The sequence below is a fragment of the Argopecten irradians genome, chromosome 6 (genome assembly GCF_041381155.1).
Source record: "Argopecten irradians isolate NY chromosome 6, Ai_NY, whole genome shotgun sequence".
In the NCBI taxonomy this organism is placed as follows: Eukaryota; Metazoa; Mollusca; class Bivalvia; order Pectinida; family Pectinidae; genus Argopecten; species Argopecten irradians.
In genome coordinates this window covers 45,473,957-45,501,783 of record NC_091139.1, presented here as the reverse complement: position 1 = coordinate 45,501,783, position 27,827 = coordinate 45,473,957, and the positions used below count along the sequence as shown (strand labels likewise).

At 35.7% G+C, this 27,827-nt stretch overlaps 1 protein-coding gene across 1 annotated transcript; it reads right to left on the bottom strand.

Moving 5' to 3' along the window:
* Positions 1-137: 137 nt before the first annotated feature.
* LOC138326123 (uncharacterized) lies at positions 138-23,908 on the bottom strand. Its single transcript, XM_069272255.1, is given in 16 exon segments — positions 138-519; positions 1,193-1,317; positions 4,254-4,412; positions 6,128-6,321; positions 6,543-6,585; positions 6,807-6,881; positions 11,731-12,012; positions 13,018-13,085; positions 16,001-16,191; positions 16,193-16,686; positions 18,198-18,232; positions 20,443-20,737; positions 21,290-21,452; positions 21,930-22,004; positions 22,610-22,818; positions 23,598-23,908. Coding segments are annotated over 16 exon segments (2,736 nt in total). The 5' UTR covers positions 23,821-23,908; the 3' UTR covers positions 138-414.
* Between the last annotated feature and the right edge of the window lie 3,919 nt (positions 23,909-27,827).

Here is a 27,827-nt window from a genome sequence, read left to right as displayed (position 1 = left end):
AGTCCACATGATAATCTAACTGAAATGCTCAGCCTATTTTCGGTTTCCTGTCTGATTTAATTTAATTTGACGCGAGACCTTGTGATAGGAAGGTCTAACAATGTCAACATTGTTATTACAGTCCATAGGTCTGTCAGGAGTATACGCCGACTATATTATAGTGGTCAATATGGCCAAGTACAGATACATGAATATAATCATAACATGTTGTCAATCAAACTTTGTACAGTTGAATATGTATTCAGATATGTTGGATACAAATTTGGAGACACTTTTAAGACAGACACAACTTCATTCTTTCCTCTTTTTCTCTCACATGCTCTATCACACAAAGACATCCATTGGGGATTCCAGTATATCAAACAATAAACAAGTTCAAATGTCGGCGTTGTTTTGATGTATGACTGCGCCCATTCAGGGTGTGAATGATACGAGGATATCTGTCGGAATCTCTGTATGTGTCGTGGTTCTGGACAATGGTGAAGCATTCTCAGGAGGCGTGTACAACAAACTTGGTCGCTGAAATGTACAAAGTACCTGTTATAAAGCATTATTTGAATTCAAATTTCATCTTCAATAATCACATCTTCACATTACAAATCTTTCAGCTAAGCACTAAGCCCAGGAAAAATCAACTTCTCCTTGCCCTGACAAAATTTGGCCATGTCCATGTGGCATATATGCTTTAGGAAAACTATACTTCCAAAACAAAAATTAAAGGTTTATGATTAATATTTATAACATAAGACTACCTATGTCAATAGCCTAAAATGATTTATTATGAACTAACTACACCAAACATGTAAGATTCCTTGTGTAAATTTATGCACACCACGTAGGTTCTCGCCACTGCTCTGTGCGATAATTATACTGGGACAGATGACAACTTGCATTTTGGAAATTTCCACTGAATATATAAATATTTTTTCAAATTGTTTATAAAGTAATCGTAACTGCAATATCAACAGTGAGCCGATAATTTAAAGGTTCTTAAATTTACCACACTCATCTAAATGATCTTGTATTTAAATATTACAATATGCTCACTAAACTCAAGTATTCATGATAATTACAAGTTTATTATTGTAAGTGGTTAATAAAACATTCATTTACCTAATTTTGAATGGAGAGAAAAATGTATATAACATCAAAGGGGATATTTCCCTTGAGCTAAAGTCTGATAAATACTTACAGGATTCCGACAGGCAGGAGTAGCACCAGCATTCATAGAATTACTAACGTAATCGTGGAGCTGTATGGAGGACTTGTGTCCTGGTGGTGTAAACAACAGCATATCCTCACTGACAGCCCCAGCCACTGAAATGAAGGAATACCCTGTCAACAATGTTTATACTCTGTAGGGCGAGGCCAGAGAATCTCAACAAAAGATCCCAGAGGGATCTTGGCGCCCACCAAAGATTGATCTATGTCTGACAAATGAAAGAGGGATCTTTTCTCTGCTTTTCAAACTTAAAACTATCATAAGAGATCCCAGAGGGATCTTGGCGCCCACCAAAGATTGATCTATGTCTGACAAATGAAAGAGGGATCTTTTCTCTGCTTTTCAAACTTAAAACTATCATAAGAGATCCCAGAGGGATCTTGGCACCCACCAAAGAATGATCTACGTCTGACAATGGAAAGAGAGATCTTTTCTCTGCTTTTCAAACTTTTATTACATATTACTACATATGAAATTTGAGAAAGATTCTTTCAGTACTTTCTGACATATATAACACTAACAAACTTCAATTATCAAAATCCAAGATGGCTACCTCTCGGTCATCTTGTTGACCGATTGGTTCGAAAATGCAATAAGCACAACTATAGTCCTAGGGGAACTTACAAATAATTTTAAACGGATCGCTTCAGTACTTTTTAAAATATATAACACTAACAAACTTCAATTATCAAAATCCGAGATGGCTACCTGTCGGCCATCTTGTTGATCAATCGGTCCATAAATGCAATATCCACAACTAAAGTCCTAAGGGGATTTTACATGTGATATTTGAGAGAGATCCCTTCAGTACTTTCTGAGGAATAATGGTAACAAATTTTAACTATCAAAATCCTGAAGGCCATCTTGTTGACCGATCAATCCCATCTGATGATAGTGGGCTAAAAATTTAAGACTAACATTCTGAACTTGTCAAGCATGAAGCTTGCCAAGTTTTAATGAAGCCTCGTGTTTGACAGTTTAAAAGAACCTGGTGTCATCTTTCAGTCTCACCTTCAAGAGAACAAACAAATTTTCTAATTATCCTATAGGTGTATCTAATTACATTTCAGTAATACAGGCCAGCGAATGACATTAGGCCACACCAATTTGAAAAATAGTTCGTCAGAAATTCCCATTCCCTAAAATTAAGATTTCAGAAAAATATGTGATAGAAATAAACAAAGACGTGGTTTACTTCTGTTGGTTCTTTATTACTCTCACAGGAGCGCGTCGTCTACATATGGTTATTTGAAGCGGGAACAAAACCCCTTGGACTAGTTGGTAACAATTAGTCGGAAGTGTCGTGGAGTAAGGAGTCCCTGTGTCTCGGAGTAACCTAGAAAGGCTAGTTCAGCTCCGCAAATGAAATGTCTAACGTCGCGCTCCCCCCCTTGCACACTACTTATATACCCACTCACAGACACACCCCTACATGTATACTCCTGCATGCACGCACAAACATACCCGTACACAAACCGGACAAACAGGCTAAACAAGCTAAGACTGACAGGACACCTGGACACACATGGACTAACTATAAATAGGCACACAGGTAAACAGGACACACTCCCTGTAAACGGTAACGCAACAAATACACGACACAGTCAAATGAACGTAGTACATTTGACCCTATGACAATATGTTAAAAAATTATCCCGCTCCTGTTTTCCAAGTTCCGTATTTTGACAAACGAATTCCAGTTTTTAATATTTTTTTCTCGCATTTTGGTCGCACACACGCTTGAATCAATCGGAAAACGGGAAAAAAATGGCGCAGGATGTAAACATGCTTTCGTTGGTCGCTTTCTACAACTGTAACTTAATAGCCAAAGTAAAGCAAGAGGAAAGATGACAATCTGTGTAGTGAGTGTTAAATCAGGAACAGGGGACGTCCCATGCACGGCAACAGAATGTTGTTAACATTGGTCTTGTTATGTTTTGCCAGGGTTGACGTTCGAGTCGTTAGTGACTGACGGTTATATTTTGAAAACATTATTAACAATTAAATATCGCATTCTTCAAAACCTCCAACTAAAGGTTGTATCCAAATAGCTTCTCATCATATGTTGTTAAATAATTGTGGTGAGATATGTATGAAATTTATTGAATATTTATTTTGCTGGAAATCAGCATGTGATCGTGAGAAAGCGATCATGACTATATATATTTTAGGCCTAGAATCTTGTAGAAAATCAGCATTTGATATTGTGGTGAACGCACAAAAAACAATTTCACTTTATCGAAGCTTTCCGGGGATACATTAAACGGACATTTTTTTCTTTAAATTAATGTTAATTATTTGATATTTTAGTATCATATCAAAATTATACACTAGTGAAGGGTGTTTTTTCATAATATTTTTATATTGTTGTGGTATTGTCTCAGTAAAACGAAACTTATATGAGAAACATCAATTATTATTATATCATAAGTTGATCACCAGAAAATATAAGAATTATTTTTGAGTCCATGCATTGACTTCTAAGATATTTTAAATGTAGCCTAAAGTGGTTGTTACTATTTTTTCTAACTGAAACAACTTCAAATTCCTATGACTTGCATCAGATTAATAAAGCATAAATCACCATCCCATCCTAAATAAATTTTTTTCAAATGCATTCTATTTAGATGCTATATCAAAACTGTTAAAAAATGTTAGAAAATGTTATATGATGTGATCATACAAAATTGACAAGAAGATTATACATTACCTTTGAAATTTATTTCTACTACTATTAAAAGCCAACAAAACATTTCAAGAACAATACCAAGCAAATAACACTAAAATATAATGAATTTGAACATGTTAAGTCATACATATATTAAAATATAGCATTTTACAACCTGCTCGCTCTGATTTCTACCAATAAAAAAAAGATAAAAAAAATTCCACCCTCGAGCTCTTGCTCCAATTTTTAATTTCAAATTCCCAAAGAACTATTTTTGATATTGGTGTGGCCTTTTGACATGTTTCTAAGCTGTTTACAACAACATTTGAGACTGTAATTGTTTATTTTTTCCCTCTAACTTACCATCCGTTATGTTTTCTAATTCAGGTGTGTGTTCAGTTGTTGGAGAAGTGGAGAAGTGTACACTGCGTCTAGTGGAGCGACGCCGCTGTGTTGATGGTAGCTGTTTGAGACTGGATGAGCGCCGTCTTGAAACAGCTGGCGAATCTTTCTTCACATAATCTGAAAATATGATGTAAACAAATTTAAGGATGAAAACATGAGAGGATAAAACATTTATAGATATACGTGTGTATGTACTTCAGAGTAAACATAGTATTTAGTTACCAGGTATATAAGTTTGAGTTACCAGGGTTCAGCTGTATTTTTAACTGTAAGCTATATAATGGTTGGAACAGACTTGAAGTCCTCGAGTGTTGTGCTTTGTACTGCTGCTACCGGTTAGAGATTCCATTGTGTAATTGTATGTGGGAAGAAGGAGTATTTGTATGTGTCTTTGGTAGCAGAGATATGTCTAAATGTGTGTGGGTGTGCCTGTCTCGTTCTGCTGTCTGTTTTGGCGAGTATTTGTGTGTTGACTGCGACTAGTTTGTGCGTGATTTTGTACAGAAGTATAAGTCTTGACTGTATTCTGCGTGTGTGTAGTGATGGTAGTTATAGTTGGTGTATCATGTCTGTTACTGAACTTGTAATGTGATATATCTGTTTTGTATGTAGCGTGCTGTTCTGCATTGTATTTTTTCCATTTGTGTGATCTGGTGTGGGTGGTATGGGTCCCATACAGAAGAGCAGTATTCTAGTTTGAGTCTAGTGAGTGCCTTGTAAGCATGTTCTTTTATATGTGGCGAGTTGATTTTTAGGTTGCGTTTCAGGATGCCGAGCGATTTGTTAGCATTGGAAGCTTAAGTGATGTTGTTTATGTGTTTGTCCCAGCATAGGTTGTGTTGCAGTGTAGCCCCAAAGTATTTGCTGTCCTGAACATGTTTTAATGTGTGATTTAAGAGTGTGTAGTTATGGTGTATTTTATGTCGTTTTGGTGTGATGCTAATGATGTTACATTTGTCTGGGTGGAATGACATCAGCCAGTCATGTGCCCAGTGTGCTGCTCCATGTAAGTCTACTTGTAGCTGTAGTGTGTCCTGCTGTTTGTGTATTTCCTTGTGTATAAAGCTGTCATCGGCAAAGAGACGTAGTTTGCTGTGTTTCAGGTATTCGTGGAAATCGTCAATGTATATGAGGAAAAGTATTGGTCCCAGACAGAGAAATTCATAGATTGCATTTACAGTAATATTTTTTTAATAGAAATGACCAGTAATCTTGAAGCATGATCTTTCCGAGTGATGAAAGTGCAAAGTCATTTATTGATAAATAAGTTACAATTAGGCAATTGGGGCAATAATTAGCATTTATAAGTTTTAACTGAATTTAAATAATATTTTGTCTGTGTGTAGCTTTGTAAGTTAACATGATTATGAAGAGAACAAAGCTTTAGTGCTATTCAAAAATTCAATAACATTTGAAAGTCAAGGAATGGCTTGAGTTGACAAGATCTTTTTGTTAATTGTCTATAGCTGTTGTAACACATCTCAAGTTTTATTTCAGGAAAATTCTTTGGAAATAGAACTGCATTCAAATATATTTTTTTTTTGTTCATTGAAAAAGCACAATTATATTCAATATTGCAAAAGATAGGATTCACTTGAATATTTCTCTAAGATCTCTTCGGGATTTTGTACCGGTATCCCGCTGAGATTGACTGTGAACCAATGGTGGGATTTGACTGGATCTCAGTGGGATTTGACTGGGATCCCAGTGGGATAGATTGGGAATCCCGCCCAATTATCCCACTGGGATCCCAGTGGGATCCAGTAAAATTTTCCATGGGGTTTGGCTTCGTCTCAGGTGACCTAATAATTACTAAAACATACAATCCCTACCTGAAGCAGAAAAGGCTGTGGACGGGTCCCAGGCGTCACATTCGTCATCCAGAGCATTGACGTTGTTCGTGGCTTGTGATACTGTTGTGCTGCTTGGTTGGATATATTTGAGGAAATCATTGTCGCTTTCGGATTCCTTAGCAGAAGAAGGTGATGACGTATCAAACAATGACCTCCTTGTTCGCAGGGATCTCCTGTACAACACATTCAAGTACAGTTTTATAATAGCCACAACTAAAAGTTCATCAACAAGAGCTGTGGAGTTCAGAAGGATAAGATGAACTCTCAAGTTGCACTTTGTCCTTATTAATAAGGAGACCATAATTACAAAAATATTTACAAAGTTCAAGAATATCTTGATGTTAAAACAATGCATTTTGAACAGCAAAGTTGAACCAAGCTAAGTTATACTGACCTTGGGCTAACTTTTGACTTGGGGGTTCCAGTCACACATTTTACTTAGGGAATGGTTTTTACTGACCTTGGGCTAACTTTTGACTTGGGGGTTCCAGTCACACATTTTACTTAGGGAATGGTTTTTACTGACCTTGGGCTAACTTTTGACTTGAGGGTTCCAGTCACACATTTTACTTAGGGAATGGTTTTTACTGACCTTGGGCTAACTTTTGACTTGGGGGTTCCAGTCACACATTTTACTTAGGGAATGGTTTTTACTGACCTTGGGCTAACTTTTGACTTGAGGGTTCCAGGTTACACATTTTACTGAGGGAATTGTTTTTATAGTCACACAACTCTGTGTAGCAGACACAGGATAGTCATTACATATAAATCTATCATCACATCTGTGTAGCAGACACAGGATAGTCATTACATATAAATCTATCAAACACATCTGTGTAGCAGACACAGGATAGTCATTACATATAAATCTATCATCACATCTGTGTAGCAGACACAGGATAGTCATTACATATAAATCTATCATCACATCTGTGTAGCAGACACAGGATAGTCATTACATATAAATCTATCATCACATCTGTGTAGCAGACACAGGATAGTCATACATTACATATAAATCTATAAATCACATCTGTGTAGCAGACACAGGATAGTCATTACATATAAATCTATCATCACATCTGTGTAGCAGACACAGGATAGTCATTACATATAAATCTATCAACACATCTGTGTAGCAGACACAGGATAGTCATTACATATAAATCTATCATCACATCTGTGTAGCAGACACAGGATAGTCATTACATATAAATCTATCATCACATCTGTGTAGCAGACACAGGATAGTCATTACATATAAATCTATCAACACATCTGTGTAGCAGACACAGGATAGTCATTACATATAAATCTATCATCACATCTGTGTAGCAGACACAGGATAGTCATTACATATAAATCTATCAACACATCTGTGTAGCAGACACAGGATAGTCATTACATATAAATACATCATCACATCTGTGTAGCAGACACAGGATAGTCATTACATATAAATCTATCATCAGTGTAGCAGACACAGGATAGTCATTACATATAAATCTATCATCACATCTGTGTAGCAGACACAGGATAGTCATTACATATAAATCTATCATCACATCTGTGTAGCAGACACAGGATAGTCATTACATATAAATCTATCACACATCTGTGTAGCAGACACAGGATAGTCATTACATATAAATCTATCATCACATCTGTGTAGCAGACACAGGATAGTCATTACATATAAATCTATCAACACATCTGTGTAGCAGACACAGGATAGTCATTACATATAAATCTATCATCACATCTGTGTAGCAGACACAGGATAGTCATTACATATAAATCTATCAACACATCTGTGTAGCAGACACAGGATAGTCATTACATATAAATCTATCATCACATCTGTGTAGCAGACACAGGATAGTCATTACATATAAATCTATCATCACATCTGTGTAGCAGACACAGGATAGTCATTACATATAAATCTATCATCACATCTGTGTAGCAGACACAGGATAGTCATTACATATAAATCTATCATCACATCTGTGTAGCAGACACAGGATAGTCATTACATATAAATCTATCATCACATCTGTGTAGCAGACACAGGATAGTCATTACATATAAATCTATCATCACATCTGTGTAGCAGACACAGGATAGTCATTACATATAAATCTATCATCACATCTGTGTAGCAGACACAGGATAGTCATTACATATAAATCTATCAACACATCTGTGTAGCAGACACAGGATAGTCATTACATATAAATCTATCAACACATCTGTGTAGCAGACACAGGATAGTCATTACATATAAATCTATCATCACATCTGTGTATGTAGCAGACACAGGATAGTCATTACATATAAATCTATCATCACATCTGTGTAGCAGACACAGGATAGTCATTACATATAAATCTATCATCACATCTGTGTAGCAGACACAGGATAGTCATTACATATAAATCTATCATCACATCTGTGTAGCAGACACAGGATAGTCATTACATATAAATCTATCAACACATCTGTGTAGCAGACACAGGATAGTCATTACATATAAATCTATCAACACATCTGTGTAGCAGACACAGGATAGTCATTACATATAAATCTATCATCACATCTGTGTAGCAGACACAGGATAGTCATTACATATAAATCTATCAACACATCTGTGTAGCAGACACAGGATAGTCATTACATATAAATCTATCATCACATCTGTGTAGCAGACACAGGATAGTCATTACATATAAATCTATCAACACATCTGTGTAGCAGACACAGGATAGTCGTTACATATAAATCTATCAACACATCTGTGTAGCAGACACAGGATAGTCATTACATATAAATCTATCATCACATCTGTGTAGCAGACACAGGATAGTCATTACATATAAATCTATCATCACATCTGTGTAGCAGACACAGGATAGTCATTACATATAAATCTATCAACACATCTGTGTAGCAGACACAGGATAGTCATTACATATAAATCTATCATCACATCTGTGTAGCAGACACAGGATAGTCATTACATATAAATCTATCATCACATCTGTGTAGCAGACACAGGATAGTCATTACATATAAATCTATCATCACATCTGTGTAGCAGACACAGGATAGTCATTACATATAAATCTATCATCACATCTGTGTAGCAGACACAGGATAGTCATTACATATAAATCTATCATCACATCTGTGTAGCAGACACAGGATAGTCATTACATATAAATCTATCATCACATCTGTGTAGCAGACACAGGATAGTCATTACATATAAATCTATCATCACATCTGTGTAGCAGACACAGGATAGTCATTACATATAAATCTATCATCACATCTGTGTAGCAGACACAGGATAGTCATTACATATAAATCTATCATCACATCTGTGTAGCAGACACAGGATAGTCATTACATATAAATCTATCATCACATCTGTGTAGCAGACACAGGATAGTCATTACATATAAATCTATCATCACATCTGTGTAGCAGACACAGGATAGTCATTACATATAAATCTATCATCACATCTGTGTAGCAGACACAGGATAGTCGTTACATATAAATCTATCAACACATCTGTGTAGCAGACACAGGATAGTCATTACATATAAATCTATCATCACATCTGTGTAGCAGACACAGGATAGTCATTACATATAAATCTATCATCACATCTGTGTAGCAGACACAGGATAGTCATTACATATAAATCTATCATCACATCTGTGTAGCAGACACAGGATAGTCATTACATATAAATCTATCATCACATCTGTGTAGCAGACACAGGATAGTCATTACATATAAATCTATCATCACATCTGTGTAGCAGACACAGGATAGTCATTACATATAAATCTATCATCACATCTGTGTAGCAGACACAGGATAGTCATTACATATAAATCTATCATCACATCTGTGTAGCAGACACAGGATAGTCATTACATATAAACTATCACACATCTGTGTAGCAGACACAGGATAGTCATTACATATAAATCTATCATCACATCTGTGTAGCAGACACAGGATAGTCATTACATATAAATCTATCATCACATCTGTGTAGCAGACACAGGATAGTCATTACATATAAATCTATCATCACATCTGTGTAGCAACACAGGATAGTCATTACATATAAATCTATCATCACATCTGTGTAGCAGACACAGGATAGTCATTACATATAAATCTATCATCACATCTGTGTAGCAGACACAGGATAGTCATTACATATAAATCTATCATCACATCTGTGTAGCAGACACAGGATAGTCATTACATATAAATCTATCATCACATCTGTGTAGCAGACACAGGATAGTCATTACATATAAATCATCAATCATCATCATCTATCACAATGTGTAGCAGACACAGGATAGTCGTTACATATAAATCTATCAACACATCTGTGTAGCAGACACAGGATAGTCATTACATATAAATCTATCATCACATCTGTGTAGCAGACACAGGATAGTCATTACATATAATCTATCATTTTACAGACACAGATAGTCATTACATATAAATCTATCAACACATCTGTGTAGCAGACACAGGATAGTCATTACATATAAATCTATCATCACATCTGTGTAGCAGACACAGGATAGTCATTACATATAAATCTATCAACACATCTGTGTAGCAGACACAGGATAGTCATTACATATAAATCTATCAACACATCTGTGTAGCAGACACAGGATAGTCATTACATATAAATCTATCATCACATCTGTGTAGCAGACACAGGATAGTCATTACATATAAATCTATCAACACATCTGTGTAGCAGACACAGGATAGTCATTACATATAAATCTATCAACACATCTGTGTAGCAGACACAGGATAGTCATTACATATAAATCTATCATCACATCTGTGTAGCAGACACAGGATAGTCATTACATATAAATCTATCATCACATCTGTGTAGCAGACACAGGATAGTCATTACATATAAATCTATCAACACATCTGTGTAGCAGACACAGGATAGTCATTACATATAAATCTATCAACACATCTGTGTACGTAGCAGTCACAGGAAAAAATCACACTTTTCAACAATGATATGGCATACCCATCTATACTGTGTGCGAGTGAAATAGCGTGGCCTGGTTTGTACGATTAGCCCTGGTGATTTTATCGTACTTGTTTTATATCACTTACCTACTAGATAATAAAACTTAACTGTATAAAATATAAAATTCACAAAGAGGACTTATTTTTTCACATATAAATTTGAAGGTCATCTCGAAGGAAAATTATACGCAGGTCTACAAATTGTGAATTTGACGTCTTGTGAGCGGTACGATAGATATTAAGAAAGGTAGTTATGTTTGTTGTGGACAAAAGTAATATATATATGCATGTATACTCTTAAAATAATTGAAAACATACAAAAAAGTATAGAAAATTGTGTCCGAGTGATTTTCTGAGGCAATGCACCACTAAGACACATAGGCACCATTTCGTACCCGGCTGAAAGGTATAATAGGCTGGGTATGTATATACGTTGTTGAGTTGAGCTCGAGGCATTTTATAAATGCTTCATACACTGCAACAGGTGATGATACAAGGGGACGATAAAGCAAAGATTAATACAACAATAATACTAACTACATAGACAATACCTTGAGTTACTGTGGACGTAAGTTGTTGACATGGAGCTGAGTCAGTCTGAGGTGTACATGGTACAGTCACATTTACCGTGGCGGACAGAGCATTCGGTAATTCTGTCGACTGAAGTGACATTGTGCCAGTTTCTGTCTCGCATGTTGGCTGTGATGTCTGCTGGTCAACATCAAACTCCATATCTAAGTCGAGTCCCAGCAGAGGTTCTACAACAGTAAAGTTAATCATCTACTGAAAGCTTTATATATATGCTTTAACAATTTATAACAATCTTTCACGAGAGAGAAAATTCAGAAAATAGCAAAAACATACAACACTGCCACATCTTTTTAATTGGTATTATCAAACATTATTATATTATTATTGAAACATATCACCTCTATATAAGTCTCAATCACAACAGTCTTTTCCATAGTAACTAATCCACATTTTTCTCCAACAGATCAGGAAGAATTGAATCTTTGATTTCTATGACAGCAGTACTCGTAACTGCGTTATTCAGTAAAGTCGTATCTTAGCCGGGGGTTAGCTTGGTTTTCTGTAATCTGTGTCCCATGAGTCGAAATATATATTCCGATACATTAAATCCGGAGACTGATATTTATACAGTATAACTCCTCCAAAACGAACCCCGATTCCTTTAATACCTCCCATTTGTCAAATTGGTCGTACGGTCCTGACTGTGTCCCTATATAATCTAACGCATAGGTATTAAACTCGTCTGACAATATATATGTCAATATATAATCAAGGTGAGTAACTCGATTGGCCTGGTAAAACGACCCAATTTTCGGGGAAAACATGTTTGTGAAATAACTGTTCAAGTTATGCGGCTGGCATTAGTCTCGATTGAAAGACAGATAATTAATTTATTTATCTTTAATTTTATATATAGTTCTGACACCATAGACCATACTGTAGAAGTATTGTTATACTCAATGAAACATCAGGAAATTGTCAAATTTCGGTTAGTCGGACACTCATCTGTCCGGCAAACAACACGACATGACTCAAGAAGAAAACTTAACAAGTGCATGTCAACGCCAGTCCTTCACAGCAATGTATCTTGGACTAGAAAAAAACTTACTTGTAACACTGTCCCACTATAAAACTATCCTGTCGCTCGCCCCCCACCTTCAATTATTATGCATCACTGATTTTCGTACAGAGTTCGCCATGTTTAACTAGTATACGTTCTAAAATGTTATTACCTAAAGGTGTTGTTCTTGGTGTTCTTCTGTTCATTTCTACCATAGGACTGTTCTTCAGTAGTTTGACCCTAAAAAAGAATATTGTTTTCAAACTGCCATTAAAGGTTTTTGACAAAAATATCAAGCTATGTGTCATTAGGTATAATCAGAACTGCTATAATAACTCATACACCCTCAGACTCCACAATACACATATCATAAAACCATTTCTTTGAATGGTTGGAATCATGTTTAAAACTGTGGCAGTTAATGAAAGTTGAACTTGCGTCCTGAACTCTGGTGTGGGGTAAATATTTTCATGGAATAACCTTTCCATAATTAGATTTTTCCAAAATTAACCACAGTGCAGGAATTCGAAGACCCCACTACCTCTTTAAATTTAAAAAAAAAAAGTTTTTTTAACAATGCTTAGTACTGATTTACCCACATAATCTATCAAGTTTGATTGCAGGACCTTCCACTCTCCCTATCCTCAAATCCCCAGTGATCACTGTCATTATATCCACCCCTGGAATATTTCATAGCAAAACTGAAGTCAGTTAAGGAGAAACAAGAAGCGGCAAAGCGTGGCATTAAGCTTGGTGAATATTTACACAAGTTATCACGTTCATAAGGAAATATTAACGGACAAAGCACGACCACGGACAAAAGACTATCGCAATAGGTCACCATGACCTATGGTCAGCTGATCTAAAAATTTAAAAAAAATTGAAGGTCTGCAATAGCAAAAGGCACAACTAGGGCCACTTGTCTTATATATACAGAAAGTTTCAAGGAGCTGCTTTGAATGTTTTTTGAGTTATAGACTGGAAAAGAATCTCGGATGGACGGAGCTTAATTTAATATCCCCCGCAAACTTGTTTCAGGGGGGATTAAAAACCAGACCAATCATGGATCACAGGCCTGCAGACTTCCTTTGGAAATTACAGACAGCAGCGCCCCCACAGTAAACCACTGTTCAACCCTTTTGATGTACCTAAAAGTACCAAACTAACTTCTCTTCAATGGTCACACACAGAGCCTTCAGGTTTGGCTATGAAATATTACGTCCTTTTGTTATAATCTAGAAGATGAACCATCTTACCATTCTTCTAGACTCTTTGGTGGTCGCACACCGAGCCTTCAGGTTTGGCTATGAAATATTACATCCTTTTGTTATAAACTAGAAGATGAACCATTCTTACCATTCTTCTGGACTCTTTGGTGGTCGCACACAGAGCCTTCAGGTTTGGCTATGAAATATTACATCCTTTTGTTATAATCTAGAAGATGAACCATTCTTACCATTCTTCTGGACTCTTTGGTGGTCGCACACCGAGCCTTCAGGTTTGGCTATGAAATATTACATCCTTTTGTTATAATCTAGAAGATGAACCGTTCTTACCATTCTTCTGGACTCTTTGGTGGTCGCACACGAGCCTTCAGGTTTGGCTATGAAATATTACATCCTTTTGTTATAATCTAGAAGATGAACCGTTCTTACCATTCTTCTGGACTCTTTGGTGGTCGCACACAGAGCCTTCAGGTTTGGCTATGAAATATTACATCCTTTTGTTATAATCTAGAAGATGAACCGTTCTTACCATTCTTCTGGACTCTTTGGTGGTCGCACACAGAGCCTTCAGGTTTGGCTATGAAATATTACATCCTTTTGTTATAATCTAGAAGATGAACCATTCTTACCATTCTTCTGGACTCTTTGGTGGTCGCACACAGAGCCTTCAGGTTTGGCTATGAAATATTAGGTCCTTTTGTTATAATCTAGAAGATGAACCATTCTTACCATTCTTCTGGACTCTTTGGTGGTCACACACCGAGCCTTCAGGTTTGGCTATGAAATATTACATCCTTTTGTTATAATCTAGAAGATGAACCATTCTTACCATTCTTCTGGACTCTTTGGTGGTCACACACAGAGCCTTCAGGTTTGGCTATGAAATATTACATCCTTTTGTTATAATCTAGAAGATGAACCATTCTTACCATTCTTCTGGACTCTTTGGTGGTCACACACCGAGCCTTCAGGTTTGGCTATGAAATATTAGGTCCTTTTGTTATAATCTAGAAGATGAACCATTCTTACCATTCTTCTGGACTCTTTGGTGGTCGCACACCGAGCCTTCTGGTTTGGCTATGAAATATTACATCCTTTTGTTATAATCTAGAAGATGAACCATTCTTACCATTCTTCTGGACTCTTTGGTGGTCACACACCGAGCCTTCAGGTTTGGCTATGAAATATTAGGTCCTTTTGTTATAATCTAGAAGATGAACCATTCTTACCATTCTTCTGGACTCTTTGGTGGTCACACACCGAGCCTTCAGGTTTGGCTATGAAATATTAGGTCCTTTTGTTATAATCTAGAAGATAAACCATTCTTACCATTCTTCTGGACTCTTTGGTGGTCACACACCGAGCCTTCAGGTTTTGCTATGAAATATTAGGTCCTTTTGTTATAATCTAGAAGATGAACCATTCTTACCATTCTTCTGGACTCTTTGGTGGTCGCACACAGAGCCTTCAGGTTTTGCTATGAAATATTACATCCTTTTGTTATAATCTAGAAGATGAACCATTCTTACCATTCTTCTGGACTCTTTGGTGGTCGCACACCGAGCCTTCAGGTTTGGCTATGAAATATTACATCCTTTTGTTATAAACTAGAAGATGAACCATTCTTACCATTCTTCTGGACTCTTTGGTGGTCGCACACCGAGCCTTCAGGTTTGGCTATGAAATATTACATCCTTTTGTTATAAACTAGAAGATGAACCATTCTTACCATTCTTCTGGACTCTTTGGTGGTCGCACACAGAGCCTTCAGGTTTGGCTATGAAATATTACATCCTTTTGTTATAATCTAGAAGATGAACCATTCTTACCATTCTTCTGGACTCTTTGGTGGTCGCACACAGAGCCTTCAGGTTTGGCTATGAAATATTACATCCTTTTGTTATAAACTAGAAGATGAACCATTCTTACCATTCTCCTGGACTCTTTGGATTGACTGGGTGATCATGCTGCGTCTTCCTCCTCTTCTTCTTACTACGAGGCCCTGACAACACCAGACAGTCATTACTAGGAGGTGCAAATGTTGCAAAGTTGCTCATAGTCTGTCTGGTATTTCTTCTTTCTGGTGTCTGATTCACATCGCTTTCTTTAGTGGGGGTGTTGTGAATGGATAGTGCTTGACTTTGAACTTTCAACTTCCTCAGTAGTGGCCAGCACAGGTACTTGCTTTGCTTTGTGTTTTGGAGTGAACACCTTCTTTGGAGAATCTAGAGCCTCTGACGGAGGTGACATACATAGGGACCGCCTCAGACTTCGCGTCATTCTCTTCGGGACAGCTTTGTCACCTTTTTTCATGTCCAAGGGTGTAGCACTGAGCTTTACACAATTACCAGACTCTGTATCCTTAGATATGTCTGTCTGCTCGCAGGTTTTAGTTGTAGACTGACAGTCTGATTGGTCATGGACTTCAGTCACTGGTGTGGTCGTATCCAAAATGGACTGTCGGAGACTACGTGTGACCCGCCTTGTTTCAGGTATAGCCTTTGGTAACCTTTGGTACGATGTGTCCACACCATTCACTTTTGAAGCAGATGTCCGAGACCTTGTGGAGACGTCAGCAAGCATTAAAGAACAGTCCACTGTATTGACACCTGAGTCTACAACAAAGTTACACACAGAATGAAACAACTATAGGCCAATTAACTAATGTCTCCTACCCCTTATCTGAGACCATGGCAAGCAAAAATTCCTTCATTTCAATTAATAATTGACCAAATTGAGATTTAATGGTCATTTTATAAAACCTGTGTATGGTGACCTGCCATGTACAGTATAACTTGTCTAAACCGGATGTTAACGGGACCAGTCAATTTTTTCCATTAATACAGGTGTCTGGTTTGTAGAGAATATAACCTTTTCATGGTTATCTGCGATGACGTAGTTCTGAATGACGGCAAATACGACTACTTCCCATCAACCATAGTGTTGTTAAACGTCCAGTAATGGAAATGACGTCAAATAAATTTGCGATTATTAATTCAGCAATATCCAACATTTCTAAAATAATCTGATCATTTATTGACCCAGCTCCATGTCTATTGTATTGTAAGCACATTCCAATGGTTCACATCTCCGATACGGCTCAATCTGCCGCCATGATACTTCTCGTTATAAAGTTTTGTAAGTTTACTTATAAGGTATAACTTACAATATTTTACTTCAACAGTATATAAAATTATACAAACCTTACCAGTAATGGAATGGAGGCAGGGTATGATTACATGAAAAGTATTCATAAAACATGTACAAGTGAAAAGCTGTCACTGTCTTCAGTACAGGTAAAACTCCCGTAGGCGTCTCATCATTGGAAAGTAGCATTGAATCAAAGGTGTGAATGAATAGTGCTTGTTTTGATCATGCCGTGTTGTGAATGGATAGTGCTTGTTTTGATAGTGCCGTGTTGTGAATGGATAGTGCATTTTTTATTGTGCCGTGTTGTGAATGGATTGTGCTTGTTTTGATCGTGCCGTGTTGTGAATGGATAGTGCTTTTTTTTATCGTGCTGTACATGTGTTGTGAATAGATAGTGCTTGTTTTGATCGTGCCGTGTTGTGAATGGATAGTGCTTGTTTTGATCGTGCCGTGTTGTGAATGGATAGTGCTTGTTTTGATCATGCCGTGTTGTGAATGGATTGTGCTTGTTTTGATCTTGCCGTGTTGTGAATGGATAGTGCTTGTTTTGATCGTGCCGTGTTGTGAATGGATAGTGCTTGTTTTGATCGTGCCATGTTGTGAATGGATAGTGCTTGTTTTGATCGTTGCCGTGTTGTGAATGGATAGTGCTTGTTTTAATCGTGCCGTGTTGTGAAAACACCATCTCCGGTTTGCCAAAGTTAATTTTGCAAAGTGGAGTAAAATTACCAAGATAAGTCCGGTTAACAGAGAAGACAGGTTCTGGATTATACAGGTTTTAGGTACTATATTTTATTTATAAATATGCTGGGACCACACAATTTAATCAGTATGGACAAGTTTCCGGGTTGTACAGGGTCCAGTTTAGACATGTTAACTGTACATTGTATTTTGTGTTGATTTTTTGCTACATTCAGACATTTTCAAATTGAAAGACATGTTTTTCTGAATAATTATACATGTTGGGAGATCTTACCTTCTTCATGAGAATGTGGTTTGGGAGTAGAACATCTGTAAAAAACAAAAGAAAAAATTGGGTCCTCTTTATCCACAGGTATTCTTAATACCGCGGTAATATCCTCATGGTATCACACTAATGTATAGCTGCAATATTGTAGCTCAAAACACTTTTAGACAGATAATGGTGTCGTCTTTAGAGCTACAATTGGTGACGCCTATTACTGCTAATGGAGCAAAGTAATGATTATGCAAACCATTATTAAAACGTCTGTATGCATTCTATCCTTCTTATTTTTTATCATTTATCTACTAGGCAATAAAATTGAACCCCATAAATATCATATTCACAGCGAAACATTATTTTTTCACATATAAATATGATGGTCTTTTTCAAAGGAAAATTATACGACAAGTCTACAAATTATGAATTTGAAGACATATGAGTAGTAAAGTAGATATTAAGAATGGTCGTTATGTTTCTTTTGGACAAAAATAATTTTTTAATACATGTATATGATTCAAATAATTGGAAACCTACAACAAAGTATAGAAAATTGTGAGTGATTTTCTGAGGCAGTGCTCCACTACAACACATAGGCACCATTTCGTTCCCGGCTGAAAGGTACAGTAGGCCGGGTTCGTGTAATCATTCTAACCAATGTATAACAGGAGATCCTCCAGAGAACGTCAGAACCGGAGTACCATCATCAATCATATTAGATATACAGTGGAACCTCCTGAAACCGATCATGGTCGGTGCATATAATTTCGGCCGGTTTAGAGAGGGTTCGGTTTGGATAAGGGAACTGAATACCGATAACTACGATCCGGATTTAATCGATCGGAAGTCGTTTTTTACACTAGTGTACTGCTATGTATGCCTAGTGTTCGTTAAAACCGACCGATATTGATTGTTAATGTGAATGTTATCACAAAAGAGAGAATCATACATTTAAAAGGAATGGATTACAACAATCTTGACTTTGTTACCGCTTATAAACGTAGTTTAGTTAGTTAATTGCGTGAATGTTCTTGGGAATGTTCTCGTCTACAATAACCTACATACGGCCGATCGCTTCCGGTTACGTCAAGAATCAAATTATATGGTCTAATTACCTACATGATGATCAGTCGATGCCGGTCATTATATGACATAGTCATTTTCTAAAACAGTACATGGCTTCGGCTTCTTCATACAGATAATTTACATTATCCGACAACTACATATGTAAATAAAAACCTGTGTGATTTGAATACGAAACTTTCTCTTTATTATTAGCTCTGCTTGTTTTCCTACAGTAAGCAAACAGTGTGCGCGTGGTAGACCTTAGTTAAATATCTAAACAATAGACATGATTAAATAATTACACCACCATCTCGGGTATAATTACCGTGTACCTATAGCCTTCACATCTGTATACATGCCCCAGGACATGGCATGAGACAACTATGGTACAGGTACATGTGTATTTCACGGTCGGTTGATCAGACCTCAATGCAATCTATCGGTGTCGCTCAGGTAAGGCCAGTTTTCAGAAGTGTATTTTAGTTACATTTAACTATTCCAATCTCAAAATTGGTCTGGTATTCGGAATTGGGAGGGATCGGTTTTGGGAAGTTTTATATACTATTAATAAAGAGGAATTAATTTCGTACATGACATCCATGTTCGGTTTCTAGAGGTGATCGGTTTTAAGAAGGTTCGGTTTTGGGAAGTTACACTGTAACTTATCTTCTCTCAACTTCTCAATTTTTCCCGTTTATTTTGAAAGATCAAACTAATTTCCGTGGTCAGTGATATGAAAACCTTTCTTGCTATTTTGTTTTTGATTAAAACTCAAAATCAACAATGTACAACTGGGCAAACAAGATAGTTGATTGTATCAGTGCCTCACATGACTTTGTAATGTAATAATACACTAATATATATAGATCAGTGGCTTTCATTACATTCAACAATAATACACTAATATATATATTCAGTGGCTTTCATTACATTCAACAATAATACACTAATATATATATTCAGTGGCTTTCATTACATTCAACAATAATACACTATCACTGCATGTATTTAGTTATGAGGTGGCGATCTCCACAATTACAAACATTTAATCTGGTTATTGGACATGTTATGACTGGACAAGTTTACTTTAATTTACAGTCCAGATAATTTTCACATTTACTTAAGACCCGATACTAATTAAGTTAAACACTCCCAGACTTAATTAACAATATAGAAAATTATTTGGTATCTATACCTTTTAGGATCTGTGCTGATGAAAGATGTGGTGGCGGGGTAGAGGAAGCCAGCGGTGCTGGCAGGGCTGAGTGTTTTAAACTCATATGTGGAGACACTAGATGGAGCACTGAATGTGAAATCGTCCGGGGCAAAGGAAATTCCTCTGCTAGTTGATACTTTCTCTAAGTTCAGATTTGACGGCTTCTTTTTTCCAGCGACTTTCTTTTCATTGACATTCTTTTTACTTGCAGATGTCTTTCCAGCGACTTTCTTTTCATTCACATTCTTTTTACTTGCAGATGTCTTCACAGAATCTGTCATAATTGTAAATTTCCATCTGTATCATCAAATTATTCAAACTAACACCCGTTTGACTCTTATTCTTTGTCAGAAATACTTCACTAGAGCTAAACATAAAAACCTGAACATTTACATAAGTTAGCTATCCCTACATATCACATTGACAACTCTGTTGTAAGAGACACAAAAACTGTTCTATCTAAGCATGTTACACAAAACTGTTCTATCTAAGCATGTTACACAAAACTGTTCTATCTAAGCATGTTACACAAAACTGTTCTATCTAAGTATGTTACACAAAACTGTTCTATCTAAGTATGTTACAAGTTTCCTCCCTTACAGGTAGGTATCCATTCTGCCAGGTGTCCTTATTTTGTAAGCGAAACTCACATTATTTTCCATGAAAAAGCACGGCATTATATATGATCGCATAACAAATGACGTCATAACACACAAATACTCCTCTCTCACTCAGAAAGTGATGGAAGGACTTATATATATATATATATATCAATCCCAAAACTTAATTACCACATATATATATATCAATCCTAAAACTTAATTACCACATATTTTCTGTTTCTGAGAAGTCCTTGTGCTCCTTGTTGTTGGCCTGTTAGGTTTGGATTGTATGTTCACATTTTTGTTTTCTTTGGCAGCATTTTGTGACGAAGTAACTCGTCCTGTTACTGGAGCAAGAGCCGAAACCTTAGAGACTGGTTTAGATACCTAAACATATAAAAAAGCATATTTAAAGATAAAATTGCAAGTAAAATTATGAGGTTTGTATCAAGAATTGCCAGTAGGAAAATAGCTTGTAAAACCAATAATCATTAGATGACTAATTGATTAATCACTACTTTTTGTATAAATATTTATAAATTACTTGCTTGGATTTATAAACAGTTTCTCTGCTAAATTTCTAGAAAGATCTACTCCCTGGGATCTAGAATAAGATTTTAAGTGCAATTCATGTAATCAATAAGATTTATCTCTACTCGAATCTCTTCGAGATATTATGCATATCCATTATTTATCTATTAACTTTGAGTAACTACAAACGTATAAGTAATGTGTTATAGTAGACAGCAAAAACATCTCCTGGTTTCAGACAAATTTACACATTCATTCCAACTTGGTGAAAACCTGACAAAATAGACATAGAATATTAATGTAAAATTGCATATATGGCATATATATACGTACCTCTGGTTTCTTTGACTTCACAGCAGGTATTTTGGCAGGAGCTTTGATTACTTGGGCCTCTGGTTCCACTATTTTCTAAAATGACAGATTTATTATGATTACAATGAACTAAGAGTCGGGGCTGCATCAATGAGGGCTGTAACACTACAGTTACCTTAGTATTATTATGATAAATTAATTCATGCTTATTTAGTGGGCACGATAAAAATTTGTAAGATGTGATCAGATCAGAAAATTTTAAACACTTATGAACCAAACAGTTTAAATACTGGCTAGCCACCAGGCATCACTCCATCAGATTGTGAAATTATCTTCGACTTCTAAATTCAGATACATCATTTTTTATTGACAAATAAATGTCAATATAAATTGATGTAATATTTCATAATGTCATCTGTAATTGGCTATGTCAAAACTTTTAGATGTTTCATGGTCTGGACTGACGTTCTTGCTGAGAGCTGATTCTCGAAAGTGTATGTGTATTTTCATATCAACAAAATTTCTGCAAAAAGATTGCTTAAATAGATACATTGGGAAGAATTGATACTTAGCGAGGACTGCCACTGGATAGTTACCAGCTGCCAGCAGAAATATATCTTAAAGTTACCTTGAGTAAAAGAATGAAAAACTACTAAAGACAAGTAGTATGTATCATTTTATAACACAGTACTCAACTGTACCTGTTTAGTTTTAGATGGTACAAAAGTAGAACTCCCCTTCTTAGCATTTTTGTTATATATGCTGGTATCGTCATGGGCCACATGATATACTTTAAATAGAGGCTTCTGATTTCTCTTTTCCAGTTTCCTTTTCAATTCTTTTTCTTTTTTCCATTTGGTAAATTCTCGTTTGTATTCCTCTTGGGTCTTGACTTTTCTTTTACTATTATCTGTAACATTCATCGAGTTAGTTATCATTACCAAATTACCTTCATATCATCGGAAAGGAAAACAAATACAACTTTCTGGTTCTGTTTTAATGACAGGACATTTTAATTATATCAAATTAATAAAATTATGATACTAAGAAAATATATAGTAAAAAAAAACCAGGAAGACTGTATTGCGGTACAATATTTTTTGGTGGTGCGCGCATATGCATTGCAATAAACCAATATACCGGTACACCGCGGCAGCCCTATTGTGTATGATGTGATGTTGTTTATGTGTTTATCCCAGCAAAGTTTATGTTGTAGTGTTATGCCTAAGAATTTTTGCTGGACTGAGTGTATGGTTTAACAGTGTGTAGTATTGTTATGAAGTTTAACACTACCAGAATGTTCCTAAGTATCAATAATATGGGTGTAGACGTTTAAGGTTAGGGTAAAGCTAGTTATAGAACATGAGATATTGGTCGCAGAATGTGTGTTTTTGGCGGCTATTTTGAAAACCAATATGGCGACCTCCAGGGGCCGTGATATTTTACGGTCCATTTTCTTCCTGAAATCTTATGTACTAAAGAAGCCATACGCAACTGTTCATGCTTTCTTCAAACTTTGAACGATTTTTGCTGAAAAATCAACCTTAGCCACTCCACTATGTCAATGTCATTGTGGACTATAGAAGTTGCGGAAACTCGATGTTTGTTTTTAAGTACTCAAAACTGTCGTGACAACCGGTAATCTAGTACAGCATGAAATAATTTTGAAATTAGCTTATGTTTGTATACCGTTTGTTGTCTGTCCTTTCGTTGGTGTTTTCCCTTCGTAAATTATTTGCGAGTTCGATCCTGAGTTGGTGAGTTCTTGAAGGGGCGACAGATCTACAATACGCCTGCCTTTATTCGCTTCCTCTAGACGATTTCTTTTCCAATCTATTGACCTCCTGTTCAAGCGTAATTCCTTTGCATCAATCGTTGATGATTTGATTTTGTAGGCATCTCTCAAATCCATCTTGATTTTATGTTTAACCTAACTTTCACCAACCTCCTCATACACCTCTACGTTTTAAAATTCGCGGAATTACACCGATTGTGATTGGCGAATAAAGATTCAGCGCCACCAAGTGGAGCACCAGGGAAGATAACTCGTACAGTTACCTTGTTGTCAATAAGCAACTCGTATTTCCGCAGATTGCCGGAAATTTCTCCGATATTGCGGTTGGTAAATAATCTCCATGGCTGACTTCTAAAACATTTAGGTCTATTTTGATACGTTTCTGTCGGAGTAGATGAGGGAAATCTTATATATGTTCAGTACAATTCTTGCTATAGAAAATCAAAGTACTGTAAGTACTGCAGTCCTTTTTTTGGCATAGAAAAAGTATTTAGAGTGTTACATATTTTTTCTCCGCCTCTCTAAGTTTTTCGATATTTACCGACTTTTGTAAAGTTCGTATTCGCAAAGTTATCAAACGATTAAATTTAAATATTGATTGGTAACGTGTACTGTACACGTGTAAAGTTGTATGGTCTGTGACTTGCTGTATTTTTGGCATAGAAAAAGTATTTCAAGTGTTCTACTTATTTTTCTCCGCCTCTCTAAGTTTTAAACTTTCCATATTGACAGAGGTTTGTAAAATTCGTATTCTCAAAGTTATTAAACAATTAAATGTAAATATTTATTTTTAACGTGTACATTGGTATAAAATAGCTCGGAACTCTCCGAACTGATCCGATCTGTACAGGTATTGCCGATGTTGGCCACGTGATATGACTCGGGAGGTTCCGATCTATACGGGTAACGCCGATGTCGGTGACGTGATGCAACTCGGTTTTCCGATATTACCCGAAAGTTTGAAACATATTTCAAAAACATTATGACATGCATGTGTTCCTGCAAATGCAAATGCCTTTTTGTTAACACCTTAGAATTATATTCAAGGTCACACAGGTCATATATGCAACAACAGTACAATTGTTGTAGAACACATTTACATCAAAGATCGATTACAGCATACGTAGACCTGTAACATGATAGACCACTGTCAAAATAAGTTTATCATGTATGACCTTTTTTCACAGTGAAAAAATGTTGAATTAACACAATTCTTTTGATATTTCATCTGGGGGTTGCATCAAGTATGGGGTCATGCATTCAAGGTAACATAGGTCAAATCAATCGATCCATAACGACCGGTTATTTTCGCCCCATCAAAATATGCAAAACGATTGCTACCGATCGTAGAGTTCATCTCGAGTTATGTCCCTTTAACCATAGCTGCATAAGTATGGGGCGCCGTTGTACTATTTTCTCCGCTTTTTGGATGTCCAAAGTTCGAATTCTTGATATCCAAAATTCGATTTATTGATATCGTATTTCAAATAGTATTTTTGGATATCAAAAAATATTTTTGGATATCAATAATTCATTTTTGGATTTCAAGAATTCATTTTTGGATATCAAGAATTCGAAAGTTCTAACAAGACACAGGTTTAGTTCACGTGACAAGCACGGAGGTGAAGCCATGATAAAGATGACACCTTTACAGAGGACAATCATCTTTGAGCTTAAATAATTTGAAACTCAAAACCTTGTTTTATTTCATAATTTAGATGAGCTGAATGTCAACATAAATTTACAAGTACATGTACTCTAATAGTTTTTGGAAGTCCTGAATTTTCTGTAGGCCAAAATACAATTATTTTCAACCATGTACATAGATTTATAAGGTCTTGTAATAGATTTTGATTTCATGTAAACTAAACTAGACGTAACTCGTGTTAAAAAAATATCTCACATTCTTTCTCTTCATCTCTTTTCACAACGCTCTCTCTCTCTCTATCTTTCCCTCTCTCTCCAAAAAATATATTATTATACATTTTGTTTTTTTGTCGTATTTTGTTGTCATCACGTGATGATTTATATCATATTATTTTGCAGAGTATTATTAAGGAAAGGACTGAATAAGTTGATATCACTCGTGTCCAATCCTTTTATTATTCAACAATAAAATACGTTTCAATTCAATTATTTAGTACAGTATTTCTATGTACATGTATTTACACTATAACTAAAAATAACCAAGTTTAAATTAATAAGAAACTATAAATGGGACAAATTTTACTACAGATGTTTTATAGATGTTTTTAAGTCTATATTATTATAAATCTGAAAACTAAAGCAAGTTATATTATTTCTGTAAAATATTTACACTTATTACGGTGAAAAATAACACAAAAATGTATTCTGTAGCAGCTTTACAATAATCAACAGTTACTGGTTTGCTGATCACCTACCAGGTGAGTTGATTTACCCGAGATTTACCTGTGATCTTGCAACGAGAACACTTTTGAGACAGACTTAGCTCCATATCAACACATGTACACCTTTAATTAACCCCTATAAAAACACCCCATCTTACCCAGAGCTGATGTTCGGGGGAGACTCATGTAGCCTCATGATAAAGATACTAGACCAATAATTCAATTTAATCCTTTGTTAATAACAGATCTAGTGAAGTAAAGAATGAACAAAATGTCTTACATCGTAAAACCTATAATTATACAACTAACAGAAATTCTACCTCTTTTTCGTCTTTCAAAGGAAGTTAAAAAATCTCTTGCATCGTAAAACCTATAATTATACAACTATCAGAAATTCTACCTCTTTTTCGTCTTTCAAAGGAAAGTTAAAACCAACCTTCCCTTCTTTAACCTCTAAAATATTCAAGAATTTTGAACCAAGGAATTTAAATATACTTTTATGTCAATTACGCAACAATGCCAGTGATCTAAACTATGATAAATTATCTGATCATTTGACTGATGATGGTTCATGTTTGTGTGGTGCTCCAATTGAAAATTCGAAACATTTTTTCTTGACTGTACTTTATTCTCTGATGTCAGACACCACATAACTGCTATTTCTAATCTGATAGGTTTTATTAATTTTGAAATTCTTTTATCTGGATCTAATGATTTTTCAAATGATATTAATGAAATTATTTTAATGCATACAAGTAACTACAAATATAAATATATAAAAGAAAAGATTTCAAATTTATAAATAGTAAAAAAATATAAGGCCAGTATATAAGAGTGTGAAAGTGTGTGTGTGCATGATGGTTTTTATCCGCGTCAGAGCTAGTTACGGCACCTATAACTTTAAATGAATACACTATGAATACAACAATTCTCGTGCATCGATCAGCTGATTTCAAACATCACGCCAACAGCTCTCACAGTAAAAATCAACACAGTAACATTTCAAATGGTCACAGGATGTGTTTTGTTCTAACGCCAAGTGACAGGGGGACTATCAAACTGTTTTCAATATTTATTTTATAGTCTTAACCAAGCAATAATAAAATGTACAGATATCTGTTGAATACTTTAGTAGACAGTTGAACTTAAATGATTGACTTGTGTGAATGTGTGTTTGAATGTTGATGTTATGTTTAAATATCATATGCGTTTTGAACATCTTTCTGAAAGAAAAATAAATAAAATATCTGTTGGACAGTTTTATTTTATAGGAACATTAAATCTAAAAGGAATAGTCGGTTGAAATGTTTAGATAAGGAATGTTTTTTTAATTTTTGTTGTTGTTGTTTACTGGTGTGTAAACTGCGTTTTCAACATAAAAATATCTGTCCAACAAATGCAGTTTACACACCATTAAACAACAACAAAAAATTAAAAAAAAAAACAAACAATTCCTTAAATATTTAATGTATAAACGGTCCCAAAGTTCGTCTTGATAGGTGAATGCACCAACTGAACTTTGGGTAAATCTGGGATCCTGACATAAGATGAAACGTTAAGTGATATCTATAACCATCCTGTCAACACCTTTTAACCGGAAACAAGAAAAAAACGTGTCTGTTAGTTAATGGAAACAACCAAGACGGTCCCTTTACACCATTGGTCTCACACCTGCCTGGCACATAGGGAAGATTAAAGCAATTTCCCCTCACAACTCGAGAGGTGTCGTGTTAAATTGTAATTAAACAATTATCC